This window comes from Ostrea edulis, chromosome 7 (assembly GCF_947568905.1).
Source record: "Ostrea edulis chromosome 7, xbOstEdul1.1, whole genome shotgun sequence".
NCBI classification, from domain to species: Eukaryota; Metazoa; Mollusca; class Bivalvia; order Ostreida; family Ostreidae; genus Ostrea; species Ostrea edulis.
Window position 1 is genome coordinate 8,309,799 of NC_079170.1, and position 16,386 is coordinate 8,326,184.

Below are 16,386 nucleotides of genomic sequence, written 5' to 3' on the forward strand. Positions count from 1 at the left end.
CAATGATTCTTTATGATATTTCTGTTGGAATTGGCCCAGTAGTTTTGGAGGGTAATCAGATTTTGGAACGCAGTTCACAGTTCACTATTTGCAATTCAATAGGGAACTGCATTCTAGAACGCAGTTCGCAATTCAAATTTCTATATGCATAAAACAACACCACACTGGAATTATAAGGATAGGGTGGTGCCAGTTACCAACCCAAAACACTGTGAAGAAATGGTGATGGTAATCTCTCTAGTTACGGAGATCCGCCCCTCCAATTTTTATGCATAACACATTACACTTAGTGAATAAACATCGGGTTCGGAATCATCGAAGACCCCTACCCTGGGAACTGAAATGTTGGGGGTAGGGTATTAGTTGTCCTCTCCCACCATTGTGAAGAAATGGTGATGCTACTCTCTCTACTTATGGAGATCCGCTCCCCCAACTTTTTTAAATAACGCATTACACTAAGTGAATAAACATCGGGTTCGGAATCATCGAAGAACCCTACCCCGGGGACTGAAATTTTGGGGAAAGGATATTAATGGTCCTCTCCCACCATTCTGAAGAAATGGTGATGGTACTCTCTCTAATTATTGAGATCCGCTCCTCCAACGTTTTTAAATAATGCATTACACTAAGTGAATAAACATCAGGTTCGGAATCATCGAAGTCAACTACCCCGGGGACTGAAATTTTGGGGGAAGGGTATTAGTGGTCCTCTCCCACCACTATGAAGAAATGGTGATGTTACTCTCACTAGTTACGGAGATCCGCCCCTCCAATTTTTATGCATAATGCATTACACTTAATGAATAAATATCGGGTTCGGAATAATCGAAAACCCCTACCTCAGGGACTGAAATTTTGGGGGAAGGGTATTAGTGGTCCTCTCCCACCACTATGAAGAAATGGTGATGTTACTCTCTTTAGTTACGGAGATCCGCCCCTCCAATTTTTATGCATAATGCATTACACTAAGTGAATAAACATCGGGTTCGGAATAATCGAAGACCCTTACCCCGGGAAATGAAATATTGGGGGAAGGGTATTTGTGGTCCTCTCCCACCATTGTGAAGAAATGGTGATGTTACTCTCTCTAGTTATGGAGATCCGCTCCCGCAACTTTTTTAAATAACGCATTACACTTAGTGAATAAACATCGGGTTCGGAATCATCGAAGACCCCTACCCCGGGGACTGAAATTTTGGGGGTAGGGTATAAGTGGTCCTCTCCCACCACTATGAAGAAATGGTGATGGTACTCTCTCCAGTTACGGGGATCCGCCCCTCCAATTTTTATGCATAATGCATTACACTAAGTGAATGAACATCGGGTTCGGAATCATCGAAGACCCCTACCCCGGGGACTAAAATTTTGGGATAGGGTATTAGTGGTCCTCTCCCACCATAATGAAGTCTACCCCAGTACATGTAATAACAAATTAATCTTTAAAGAGTACGCAAAAGCAGTATGTAGGCAAGGAAGGGAATCCCTCGGACTATCATTTTCCGCCATCAGTTTTGGACTGATGGGGTACAACCTTACGCCTCGATCCCAAGGTTGGGTCAACATTTCAGACTCTTCTTATGTTTGAATATTGGGTGATGAAAGAAAACAATTTTGATATAAAGATAGAGGGCAACGAAGTCACAAATATAGAACCCTTCAAAGGGGTCAAATAGGCTTTTAAGGGTAATTAAGCTCACCTGAAAGTTCATGATTTTCCATCATGTAAGATCATATATAAGGAAGACTAATAACAACTTAATCGTTGAAGTGTCCACAAAAAGAGTATGGAGGTAAGAAGGGGAAACCCTAGGACTATCATTTTCGGCCCACAGTTTGCTACTGCTGGGGTCCCACCATGGGCCTTCCGAGTCTCTGTCCATTTTCAGAGCTTTTTAATGATTAATTATGGGGTACTTTAACTCCAGCCCACGGAGTTATCTCCATGGGGGATTGCAAAGTATTTGTTTCTCTGCAGTACGCTGGTCTGTCGCCATTTTGTCGGAGCTTTTCAGTTTAGTTTATGTTATTCAATTTGAATTAAATTAAGGGCTAGTAATTGTTTTAGACAGATAGAATAAATTATTTAGACATTTTGTAATAAACATTTAGTAGCTTTGTATATTTGTGTGTATGAGGGTGATGTATTTGTCTATGGATGAGGTATCTTCTTTGTTGGGCTTGTGGCCCTCCCCGGATACCCCAGCGGTAGGGCGACATAACCCCGTATCCCCGTATTTACACATGGGTATGTTGGGGGGGGGGGGCAATGCAGGATTTAGTTTAGACAACCCACGGAGTGGAAGTGCCCATGGCGGTATGATAGACCCTAAGTGATTATTTCTCTCCGTCCTTGCCTTTTTGTTTGAGGGAGGGGGTGGAAGGTTCAGGGGTGGCAATTGTAGGGGTGAGGTTTACTGGTCACCAGTTCATTTTTCAGGAGATTGACAATTTATATTTTAGATGGGGATCCATAGAGTAGGTGCAACTCCCCGGATAACTTGATTAGTTTCGCTTCGCCTAAAAAAAGTTCTAGTTTTAGGGACTTAGATAGGTTGGCTGACGACTACTCCTCTCCCATGGGGGAGGGGGTCAGTTATGCCCGATATCCCAGTGAGGCCTACTACGACTATACAGTCGTGTGTTACATACCCAGTTCTGGGAATCTCCCAGAATATCATACCCCAATCACCGCATCCCTTCATTCCAGTGTTGGAGAGATCAGCCCAATCCCCTCACCGATAGGTTGATGACCAGATCCCAAGCCAGTACGGTCACGGTTTGTATCAGGGGTTCTTGTCATCGCCAGCATATCCTTATACCAACGCCGTATCCCCTAGATGCCCTATTGTTGGAGCCGGGGTTATTCTTGGAACTCACCAGGTCCTGAAGTCCCTCCATTGTCCTGATCTCAAAGGATCCTCTAGCCCTTTACCATGCAGTACAACATCGCAAAAGCTACGCATTCTATTTTCTTGACTCTAGGTCTGGGGGAGTGCCCAGTACGCCTAATCCTTTGTATCCCCCGTGGTTTGTGGATATGCGGGCACATATATGCACCACATCGTTGCCATGACCGTCCTATATCATTAGCAGGGGCCATCTAATCTTTTTCAGGCCTGGTACCACTGTTTGTAGGGAGAGGGAGAGGGGTAGAGTAGCCAACGTTCCGCCCCAGTTACATTTAGGTGAACCAGAATCACAAACGCTTTTCTCTAGGCGTTCCGCCCGGGGGCTAGCCCAATTACCCCACACCCCCGTCCAGGTCCCCGGTACTCTTATGCAGGGGAACACGCGATTGGCAAGGGTAGAGACTCGCCTAGGTACACGGATCTGCGGTATGATGGGAAATCTACTTGGGAAATCCTTCTTCCACAAGATTGTTCGGCTAGCTTGCAATCAACAATTGAAAGAGATGGAGCATCACAACCAATTCTACTTCTCCTTAAATGACACTTCGAGCGACTATTACACCTTGTTGGAGATGAACGATAACCTCTCACTGGCTGAGATCTTGAGACGTTTCGAGAAGGGCTTCAAATCGTCAGTGCATACATCAGATGAATTTCCAGTCAGTTTCTCAGTGTGGGAGAATCGCTGAACCAGTCCTCACCTTAGCGATACATGTTTTTCCATTTGTGCCTGATGTGCATTCACATTTCATTGCTCGGCTGTTTTATAGTCGAGGATCGAGATGCAGTTTTGTACGCCCTGGATGGTAGATCTAAGACTGTAGAGGAAGTTACATGTATGAACAGGATGCAGTACTACCAGTATTCCCGATAAACCAAGTCAATTTAAACCCATGAAGGAAATGAGGATGGTAATCTAGGAGGAGGTCCAGCAACCGGTGGGAACAACGTCATTGAAGGATTTAAGGGACATGTCTGAGAAATGAGGAACTGTAGGAGGAACTGCGGGGCAGAATCCTTCCCCCAGATGTACCATTCATCACAGCAGGGCATGAACAGAAACCCCCAGGTGCTTCAAGTGTGGGGCTGCTGTCTATTTCAAGAGGGGCTGACCGTAGCTCAATGGGAAGGATGCACCCAGAAGGCAATGGTGAAGCCTAGGGAGAATTCCGAGACAGGGAGCGACGATCCATCCACCGTTGGCTAAAGAGGGGTCTATCCACGGGGATGTATGGATGCTGACACCGGAGCGCTCTTCGCAAATGCCCACGATATTGGTATCGGACACTGGCAAAGCAAAAAAAGCTCATTGCACGAGTCATCGGGAAAAAGGGACAACCATGCACTCAATTGTGTGCGTCATTTAAAGAACAACAGGATCCGAGTCCGGTTCCTGGAGGCACCAGAGGAGAAGGAGGAATCTGGATACTAAATCATCGGGTGGGAAGACGACAAGTTTGAAGCCTTCTCCATGGATGAGTCATGTGTCCCAGACAGGTTCGAATTCCCATAGGATATTGCAGTGCCAGAGCTGAAAGGGTTTGGTGAAAGGGACCTGGAGTATTAACCAGAACAGGAGATATCACCTGTTCAGGAGGAGGCGTGGATAATGAGACGCTTGAGAAATGCCCGGAAGCAGTGACGCAGGACGTTTCTCAGCCAGAGGAGAAAAATGGGTTAGAGATGGTTTTTGGCTAAGCAGCGGAGGAGACGGATGGCATGCCCTGTTCGCATGCTTCTGGGCCCCCGTTGGGCAATTACGCCCGACCACATGATCCATTGTAGAAATGACAATCCAGGAAGTCAAACTGCAAGCAGTAGTAAACACAGGTAATAAGGTCAGTGTTATTTTCACCATGGTCTAGGAGGAACTTGATCCCAAGTCGCTCATAAAGCAACATGACTGTCACCCTTGTGCAGACTGGCGAAAACGCAAGGATGAGAGGATTTATCACCGGTCCCGTGGATATACGCCTAGGAAATGTGGAATACAGTTTTCAAACCTACATGTATGTGGCTCCCCTAGATGATCAGATTATGTGGGAATGGAGCTCCTGCATCATCACAAAGCTCGTCTGGATTTAAAATTTGGTACTCATGGGAGAGGAGAATGTACCCGTGACGTTCGGGCTTTCTGGGGAAAACAGGAGGCCCTAGTCTCTATGGCCAAAACAGTCCAGGTTTCAGATGCCAAGTTGATATTTGCCTTCGTTATGACCCTATATTATCTAAGATTAGGAACTTTCAGGTGAGCTCATTTGCCCATAAAGACATATGCTAAACCTTTCGAGGGTTCTATAAGTTTGTCTTCGTTGTTCTCTATCCGTGCATCAGTTTCATTTTGTTCGAACACCATATTCAACTATTAAAGAGGTCTGAAAAGTGGAGACACCTTCACGAAGCCCAATTTCCTACCCCTTCAGTCCAAAACTAAGGGCAAAAAGGAGAGCCCAAGGGGTCCCTTTCCTTACCTCCACACTCCTTTTGTGGACCTTTCAAACATAAGTAGGGGGTCTTCGATGATTCCGAACCCGATGTTTATTCTATGCGTGTAATGCGTTATCATTAAAAATTGAAGGGGGGTCTCCATAACAAGAAAAAATATCATTACCAATTCTTCACAGTAGCAGGGGTAGACCACTAGTACCCGAACCCGAAATTCCCATTCCCCGGGGTAGGGATCTTCGATGATTCCCAACCCTATGTCTATTCATTAAGTGTGATTCATTATGTTAAAAATTGGAGGAGCGAATCTACGTAACCAGAGAAAGTAACATCACCATTTCTTCACAGTGGTGGGAGAGGACCACTAATACCCTACCCCCAGAATTTCAGTGCCCGGGGTAGAGGTCTTCGATAATTCCGAATCCGATGTTTATTCACTAAGTGTAATGCGTTATTAAGAAAAGTTGGAGGAGCGGATCTCATTAACTAGAGAGAGCCCCATTACCATTTCATCATAGTGGTGGCAATGGACGACTAACACCTTACCCCCAATATATCAGTCCCTTGGGAAGGGGTCTTCGATAATTTCGAACGCGATGTTTATTTACTAAGTGTAATGCGTTATTTAAAAAAGTTGGAGGAGCGGATCTCCGTAACTAGAGAAAGTACTATCATCATTTCTTCAGATGGTCGCAGAAGACCACTAATACCCTTCCCCCCACCCAAATTTTCAGTCCCCGGGGTAGGGGTCTTCGATTATTCCGAACCCGATGTTTATTCACGTACTGTAATGCGTTATGAATAAAAAATGGAGGGGCGGATCTCAGTAACTACAGAGAGTACCATCACCATTTCTTCACAGTGGTAGCAATAGATGACTAATACCTTACCCCCAAAATTTCAGTTCCCGGGGTAGGGGTCTTCGATGATTTCGAACCCGATGTTTATTCATTAAGTGTAATGTGTTATTAAAAACAGTTGAAAGAGCGGATATCCATAACTAGTAAGAGTACCATCACCATTTCATCACAGTGGTGGGAGCGGACCACTAATACTCTACCCCCAAAAATTCAGTCCCCATGGCAAGGATCTTCGATGATTCCGAACCCGATGTTTATTCACTAAGTGTAATGCATTATTTAAAAAAGTTGGAGGAAGGGATCTTCATAACTAAAGAGAGTACCATCACCATTTCTTCACAGTGGGGGGAGAGGACCACTGATACCCTACCCCCAAAATTCAATCCCCGGGGTAAGGGTCTTCGATGATTCCGAACCCGATGTTTATTCACTTAGTGTAATGGGTTTTGCATAAAAATTGAAGTAGCTGATTTCCGTAACTAGAGAGAGAACCATCACCATTTCTTCATAGTGGTGGGAGAGGACAACTAATACCCTACCCCAGAAATTTCAGTCCACGGGGTAGGGGTCTTCGATGATTTCGAACCCGATGTTTATTCTCTTAGTGTAATGCATTATGCATACAAATTGTAGGGGCGGATCTCCGTAAGTAGGGAGAGCAACATCACAAGTTCTTCATAGTGGTGGGAGTGGATGACTTATGCCTTACACCCAAATTTTCATTCCCCTGGGTAGCGGTCTTCGATGATTCCGAACCCGATGTTTATTCATTAAGTGTAATGCGTTATGCATAAAAACATTCCATGGGCGGATCTCCGTCACTACAGAGAATAACATCACCATTTCTTCACAGTGGTTGAAGAGGACTACTAATATCCTTCCCCCAGAATTTCAGTCCCCGAGGTAGGGGTCTTTGATGATTCCGAACCCGATGTTTATTCACTTAGTGTAATGCGTTATGCATGAAAATTGGGTGATAGGGGTGGATCTCCGTAACTAGAGAGAGTAACATATCATTTCTTCATAGTGGTTGGAGAGGACCACTAATACCCTTCCCCAAAAATTTAATTCCACTCGGTAGGGGTCTTCGATGATTCCGAACCCGATGTTTATTCACTTTCTGTAATACATTATGAATAAAAATTGGAGGGACGGATCTCCGTAACTACGGAGAATAACATCACCATTTCTTCACAATGGTGGGAGAGGATAACTGATACCCAACCCCTAAAATTTCAGTCCCCGGGGTAGGGGTCTTCGATGATTCCGAACCCGATGTTTATTCACTAAGTGTAATGCAATATGCATAAAAATTGGATGGGCGGATCTCCATAACTAGAGAGAATAACATCACCATTTCTTCACAGTGGTTGGAGAGGACTATTAATATCCTTCCTCCAGAATTTCATTCCCCGAGGTAGGGGTCTTCGATGATTCCGAACCCGATGTTTATTCACTTAGTGTTATGCATTATGCATGAAAATTAGGGGGGGTGGATATTCGTAACTAGAGAGAGTAACATACCATTTCTTCATAGTGGTTGGAGAGGACCACTAATACCCTTCCCCAAAAATGTATTCCCCTCAGTAGGGGTCTTCGATTATTCCGAACCCGATGTTTATTCACTTTCTGTAATGCATTATGCATGAAAATTGGAGGGGCGGATTTCCGTAACTAGGGAGAGTAACATCACCATTTCTTCACAATAGTGGGAGAGGACCACTAATACCCTATCCCCAAAACTTCAGTCCCCTGGGTAGGGGTCTTCGATGATTCCGAACCCGATATTTATTCACTTAGTGTAATGCGTTATTTAAAAAAGTTGGAGGAGCGGATCTCCACACCTAAAGAGAGCAACATCACCATTTCTTCATAGTGGTTGAAGAGGACCACTAATACCTTACCCCCAAAATTTCAGTCCCCGGGGTCGGGGTCTTCGATGATTCCAACCCGATCTTTATTCACTTTCTGTAATGCATTAAGCATAAAAATTGGAGGGGCGGATCTCCGTAACTAGAGAGAGTACCATCACCATTTCTTCATAGTGGTGAGAGAGGACAGCTAATACCCTTCCCCAAAAATGTCAATTCCCTGGGTAGGGGTCTTCGATGATTCCGAGCCCGATGTTTATTCACTAAGTGTAATGCATTATTTAAAAAAGTTGGGGGGTCGGATCTCCATAACTAGAGAGAGTAACATCACCATTTCTTCACAATGGTGGGAGAGGCCCACTATTACCCTTCCCCCAAAATTTCAGTTCCCGGGGCAATCTCTCACCAGAGGGCATTACGCTACGCTCCAAAAGAAGTGAAAGTTAAGCTTGTGTAGCACACCCTATGGTGAGAGAATGTCCCCGGGGTATGGGGTCTTTGATTCTTACGAACCCGATGTTTATTCACTTTGTGTAATGCATTATGCATACAAATTGCAGGGGCGGATCTCCGTAACTAGGGAAAGTAACATCACCATTTCTTCCAAATGGTGAAAAAGGACAACTAATACCCTACCCCCAAAATTTTAGTCCTGGGATAAGGGTCTTCGATGATTCCGAACCCGATGTTTATTCACTAAGTGTAATGCATTATGCATAAAAATTGGATCGGCGGATCTCCGTAACTAGAGAGAGTAACATCACCATTTCTTCACAGTGGTGGGAGAGGACTACTAATATTCTTACCTTAAAATTACAGTCCCCAGGGTAGGGGGTGGGGTGGATATTCATAACTAGAGAGAGTACCCGATGTTTATTCACTTAGTGTAATGGGTTATGTATAAAAACTGTAAGGGCGGATCTCAGTATCTAGAGAAAGTACCATCACCATTTCTTCACAGTGGTGGCAGTGGACGACTAGTACCTTACCCTCAAAATTTTAGTTCCCGGGGTAGGGGTATTCGATGATTCCGAACCTGATGTCTATTCAAATAGTGTAATGCATTACATATATGTATGCATAAAAATTGGATGTGCGGATCTCCGTATCTAGAGACAGTAACATCATCATTTCTTAATAGTGGTGGAAGTGGACCACTAATACCCTTCCCCCAACATTTCAGTCCCCAGTCTAGAGGAATTCAATGATTCCGAAGCCGATGTTTATTCACTTTGTGTAATGCGTTATTTAAAAAAGTTGGAGGAGCGGATCTCCATAACTAGAGATAGTACCATCACCATTTCTTCACAATGGTGGGGGAGGACCACTGATACCTTACCCCCAAAATTTCAGTCCCCGGGGTCGGGGTCTTCGATGATTCCGAACCCGCTGTTTATTCACTTAGTGTAATGCATTATGCATACAAATTGGAAGGCGGATATCCGTAAGTAGAGAGAATAACATCCCCAATTCTTTATAGTGGTGGGAGAGGACCACTAATACCCTTCTCCCAAAATATCAGTCAACTGGGTAGGGGTCTTCGATGATTCCGAACACGATGTTTATTCACTAAGTGTAATGCGTTATTTAAAAAAGATTGGAGGTGCGGATCTCCATAACTAGAGAGAGTACCATCACCATTTTTTCACAGTGGTGGGAGAGGACAACTAATACTCTACCCCCAAAATTTCGGTTTCCGGGGTAGGGGTATTCCATGATTCCAAACCCGATTTTTATTCACTAAGTGTAATCCGATATGTTTAAAAATTAGGAGCCGATCTCTGTAACTAGAGAGAATACCATCACCATTTCTTCATAGTGGTAGGAGAGGACCACTAATACCCTACCCCAAAAATGTAAGTCCCCGGGTAGGGGTCTTATATGATTTCGAACCCGATGTTTATTCATTAAGTGCAATGCATTATTTAAAAAAGTTGGGGGAGCGGATCTCCATTACTACAAAGAGTAACATCACCATTTCTTCACAATGGTGGGGGGAGGCCAACTATTACCCTTCCCCAAAATTTCAGTTCCCGGGGTAGGGGTCTTCGATTATTCCGAACCCGATGTTTATTTATTTAGTGTAATGCATTATGCATAAACATTGGAGGGGCGGATCTCCGTAACTAGGTAGAGTAACATCACCATTTCTTCTAAATGGTGGAAGAGGACAACTAATACCCTACCCCAAAAATTTCAGTCCCTGGGGTAAGGGTCTTCGATGATTCCGAACCCGATGTTTATTCACTAAGTGTAATGCATTATGCATAAAAATTGGAGGGGTGGATCTCCGTAACTAGAGACAGTAACATCACCACTTCTTCACAGTGGTGGGAGAGGACAACTAATATCATTACCTTAAAATTACAGTTCCCGGGCTAGGGTCGTCGATGATTCCGAACCCGATGTTTATTCACTTAAAGTAATGGGTTATGCTTAAAAAGTGGACGGGCGGATCTCAGTATCTAGAGAGAGTAGCATCACCAATTCTTCACAGTGGTGGCAGTGGACGACTAGTACCTTATCCGCAAAATTATAGTTCCCGGGGTAGGGGTCTTCGATGATTCCGAACCCGATGTTTATTCACCTAGTGTAATGCATTAAATATATGTATGTATACAAATTGGAGGGGCGAATTTCCATAACCAGAGAGAGTAACATCATCATTTCTTCATAGTGGTGGGAGTGGACCACTAATACCCTTCCCCCAACATTTCAGTCCCCGGGGTAGTGGTCTTCGATGATTCCGAACCCGATGTTTATTCACTTAGTGTAATGCATTATGCATAAAAATTGAAAGGGCGGATCTTCGTAACTCGAGAACATAACATCACCATTTCTTAATAGTGGTGGGAGAGGACCACTAATACCCTTTTCCCAAAATTTCAGTCCCCTGCGTAGGGGTATTCGATGATTTCGAACCCGATGTTTATTCACTAAGTGTAATCCGTTATGTTTAAAAATTAGGACCCGATCTCCGTAACTAGAGAGAGGTCCATCACCATTTCGTCACAGTGGTGGGAGAGGACAACTAATACCTTACCCCCAAAATTTCATTCCCCTGGGATTCGGAACCCAATGTTTATTCACTAAGTGTAATGCGTTATTTAAAAAAGTTGGAGGAGCGGATCTCCGTAACTAGTGAGAGTATCATCACCATTTCTTCACAGTGGTGGGAGAAAACCACTAGTACCCTACCCCCAACATTTCAGTTCCCGGGGTAGGGGTCTTTGATGATTCCGAACCCAATGTTTACTAACTTGGTGTAAAGTATTATGCATAAAAAATGGAGTGTCGGATCTCAGTAACTGGAGAGAGTACCATCACCATTTCTTTACAGTGGTGGCAGTGGACGACTAATACCTTATCCCAAGATTTCAGTCCCCGGGCTAGGAGTCTTCGATGATTCCGAGCCCGATGTTTATTCACTAAGTGTAATGCATTATGCATAAAAGATGGAGGGGCGGATCTCCTTAAAAAGTTAGAGTAACATCACCATTTCTTTACAGTGGTGAGAGTGGATTACTTATACCTTACCCCCAAATTTTCAGTCCCCGGGGTAGGGATCTTTGATGATACCGAACCCGATGTTTATTCACTAAGTGTAATCCGTTATGCTTAAAAATTAGGAGCCGATCTCCGTAACTAGAGAGAGTACCATCACCATTTCTTTACAGTGGTGGGTGAGGAACACTAATACCCTACCCCCAAAATTTCAGTTCCCGGGGTAAGGGTCTTCGATGATTTCGAACCCGATGTTTATTCACTAAGTGTAATGCGTTATGCATAAATATTGGAGGGCGGATCTCCGTAACTAGAGAGATTACCATCACCATTTCTTCACAGTGTTTGGGGTTGGTAACTGGCACCCCATCCTTATAATTCCAGTGTGGTGTTATTTTATGCATATAAAAATTTGAATTGCGAACTGCGTTCTAGAATGCAGTTCACTATTGAATTGCGAATAGTGAACAGCGAACTGCGTTCCAAAATCTAATTGCCGTTTTGGAGGGGTCAAAAATAGGTAGAGTTTACAGGCAGACGGGGAACTGGTGATCAAAAAAGCGTTTGCCTCAGAAGGACAAAAAGCATATTAAACCAAATGATATTAATAGGTATGCATTCGAAAAATGTCCGCTTGCCTTTCTGGTTCTTGTTGCCAGAATTCCGATGCACTACTTGTATATTTTACTTTGGAAAAAGTAACCTTGTTTCGAAGTAACCACTTGATGCTTAATACATGTATTAATAAATATTTTCAAATGACGTTTGTTTGCATTGAGCATCTATTAACGAATGCTCAATACCTGATAATGTACACTGTAGTGGGTACTTTTTGTAAGCTAGGAATCCAATATGCCCTAAAAGTTTAGAAGAAAAAATAAAAAGATTTCATTTCTGTAGAAAGTTTATTTTGCATATCTCTATAGCAAACTGAATATCCCTATCATTTGTTTCCATGTAACGATATTCTTCTTTATTTCTTAATAAACAGGAAACGATGCAATTTACTATTTAACAAAGACAATTCAGGAACTACGAGTAGAGCTGTTGAGTTTTGCTGACGAGAAAGCGTACGCCCTGTACTCCACATTTCAAATTGGAGACGAGAGCAGTAAATACCAGCTTACAGTATCAGATTATTCAGGAACGGCGGGTATGAATGCTTTACATATATCCTAACTCATCACCAAACGAAACACATTTGGATTACACACAAAATATCATACAAAATGAACTTACATCTAACATGCAAAATATACAAGCGGCCCATGGACCCTATTGGTCAATGAACATGCACATTGTTTGATCGTTAAGAATCACTGTATTGCTTTGTGGTTTTTATACTTAATATACGGTATTAATACTTTGTACTAGATGAGCTAACGTGACAACGCCTGTCGTGACACGGAAAAGAACCCTCACTGCTATGGCCATCGGTCGCGGTAGCCCAGTGGTTGAGCGTTCGCTTCGTAACCGGGGGGTCGTCGGTTCGAACACTGCTCGTGTCATGGCCGCGTCAAACCTTAGATTGATTGAATATTGTTTAACATCCCGCTCAAGAATACTTTACTCATATGGAGACGTCACCACTGCCAGTGAAGGGCTGCAAAATTTAGGCCTATGCTCGGCGCTTATGGCCATTGAGCAGGGAGGGATCTTTATCGTGCCACAACTGCTGTGACACGGGACCTCGGTTTTTGCAGTCTCATCCGAAGGACCGCCCCATTTAGTCGCCTCTTACGACAAGCAAGGGGTACTGAGGACCTATTCTAACCCGGATCCCCACGGGACTCAAACCTAAGACATTAAAATAGTAAGTGATTGCTCCTTCACCAAACGTTCGTCATTTAGAAGTGAGAATCACGGGTCTTTTGGATATGACCTTAAAAATGGAAGGTTATGTGTCGCGACAGGCGTTGGCACGAAAAAAAAACACTGCTACTGCCATGAGCGCTAAGCATAAGTCTGAATCTGTGGTACTTCACCTACAACTGGTGACGTCTCAATATGAGCGAAAAATACTCGACGGGACGCAAAAACAACTAATCAATCAATCGCTCTATGGTCCTGAGTTTTAATCATAGGTCTAAGTTTGAGGTTTTTTACCTACAGCTGGCGACCTTTCAATATGAGTGACATTTCTCGACGGGACGCAAAAACAATCACTCAATCACTGTTATGGCCCTGAGTGTTCATCATAGGTGTAAATTTGTGAAGTTTTACCTACAGCTGGTAGTGTCTCAATATGAGTGAAACATTATCAATGGGGCGTAAAAACAAGTTAACAACGTTTTGTTATTTACAATTCATGTACATAAGAAAGTAAATTGTATCACATCACAAACAAACGGTGTTTTCAAATTGATTCTAAATTTAATTAAATGTTTAAATGCAACACGTTGATGCATTCATTTTTAGAAAGAAGACGAGTTTTAAAATTTTTGTCTCTTTGATTCCCAAGTGTTGACGAAGTAAAGAAGATTTTTATTGCATTGTTGATACATGAGGCAGACTACTGACAAACAAAGTACAGGGATTTCAACAGTCTCAATTAAAGTCAGCATTTTGCAAATTATGTGGTCATTAAAACGATTTAGTTCGCCAATACAACCTGTCATTGGGTTAAATGCTGTCTGACTTTTTTCATACCGATTGTTAAGCCGTTCTTTGCACACTGATTTTGACTACGGATTACTCCATTTACCTGTTGAAAATACAGGGCTCACAGCGGGTGTGACCGGTCGACAGGGGATACTTGTCCCATCCTAGGCACCTGATCCCACCTCAGGTATACCAGAGCTCCGTGTTTGCCCAGCTCTCTATCTTGTATTCCTTAAAAGAGTTATGAGATTGATCACTGTCCGTTATCTTCACCTTTTCATACCTGACCAATTTAACCCTAATCTGGTCCTTATCCCTGACATTATGAATTCCGCAATATCGGTAGAGTGCTCAATGTCCATTAATGATGCAAAATTTTTGCTTCGAAGTTTTCTAAGATTATGAGATTGATCCCTGATCGTTATCTTCACCTTTTCATGTATAACCTTGCAGATATCTGGGTTCCTATTCCGATCCATTCTTCGTTTTTAATGGTAGAAGGAATGAGGCTTTTAGTGGATTGAGCCCAAATGTGGGTATTACCCCAGGGACCCTAAACTCCCCCTTAGCCTTTCAGTACTCATGAAAAGACTACTGTTAAAATCATATTTCTTTCTTCTCATTAACTATTAGAAATGACTCAATGTCATAATTGCTAAATCCGAGAAAAAAAAACCTTGTTCTGCAGTACGGAGGCATACAAGTGTCACAATTATATTTAAACGTTTTTGTTTTAAAAATCTCACTCTAACATTGTAAGGTTTTTTTTTCCAAAGTTTCATTCAATTCTGTTTTTCAAATGTTTTTGCAATTCTATCATTTTTGTTTCTGTTCTTTTTTTTTATTGTTATCATTATTATCATTTCTAGGATATTCTTTTTGTTTGCTTTAACGATTGTGTTTTATTGTTTTTGACTTTGTTTATCAATTGTAAGACTTTTTTTAGCAATTACATTTCATAGTCTATGTGCCTGTTTATAATCTGATTTTATATTTTTCTTTTAGCAATGTCATTTAAACATTCTTGTTTATGTGAATACTTTTTGTTCTTGTTTCCTGTTTCGATGTCTTAAAAGTTATTTTTAAAAAGATATCGTTTTTCAAATGGTTAGGGGGGCAGCTAAGGAAATAAACTTTGTTAAAAAGTGGTGGGTGGATCGTCCAGTTTTTCGAATTCTTAGGTTTTTGAAAGGGAGAGGTGGCCATCCTCCGCTACATGGGTTCGAGTTTCCCAAGCTTACATTCTGATCATTCACTACTTTTATCAAAGTTGTATATCAGTCACCCAATTTATGTGTATTTACAAATGAAAATGACAGATACGGGTTTCTGTATTCAGTTTACTTATATTTGTCATAATATTCTATCTTGATAGTCAAGGTAAGTTACTCATTTAATCAGGAGAGATAATTCAATAGTTAAAAAGTAATCCGGTTTGTTATTTTCACATAGTAAAAATATCTTTTGAAATTTTCAGTATATAAATAGCAACTATGAAAATACAATATTTCATTCAATAGATAAATTGCAGCATTGCATCATTCATTTTTCACATCACAGTTTTATACAGTCACTCTTTGCGCAGGTGCACATGTATACAGTAAAACTTTCACACAGAAGTTTCCCAATCACCATTCTTAAGGAGGACATTATGAATTATAAATAAAGATTATGTAAAACATGTTACATTTCTCTGTGCATCTTATTTAGCGCCTTCCGCGGAAATCAGCCACTGCTAAATCAAGTACATCGCTAAATGTCTTGCGTAGGTACACATTCATATCGCACATTTAGGAAGTGCTAAAACACGTCTACGCTAACTTGTTGAAAATTCAATTTCCGCCCAATACCGTACATGCTAAATTTATTACATTTTCAGTTTTTATATGGTATTTGCGCACGCCCCCCACTAAATCTACAATATAAACAAGATGTGTTTGTGAAACACAAATGCCCTCGATAATGGCCAATTCCAAAGATAGTCAAGGTCACATGGACAAATATCAGTAAAAGATCTTATCACAAGAGATGACAGCATTTCGCAAATTCTAAGGTCGTTATAACGATCTAGATTGCCAATACAACCTATCATTGGGTCAAATGCTGTCTGACGTGTTTCATGCCGATTGCTAGGCCGTTCTTGGCACACTGATTTAGACTACGGATAACTCCGTTTACCTGATCAAGATATAGGGC

At 42.2% G+C, this 16,386-nt stretch overlaps 1 protein-coding gene across 1 annotated transcript in view; it reads left to right on the forward strand.

Moving 5' to 3' along the window:
- Positions 1–16,386, forward strand: part of LOC130046668 (ficolin-2-like) — a 77,882-nt gene that overhangs the window by 49,795 nt on the left and 11,701 nt on the right. The window contains exon 6 of the mRNA XM_056142935.1: positions 12,581–12,742. Coding sequence (XP_055998910.1) covers positions 12,581–12,742 — 162 coding nt within the window. The remainder of the gene's footprint in view (positions 1–12,580; positions 12,743–16,386) is intronic.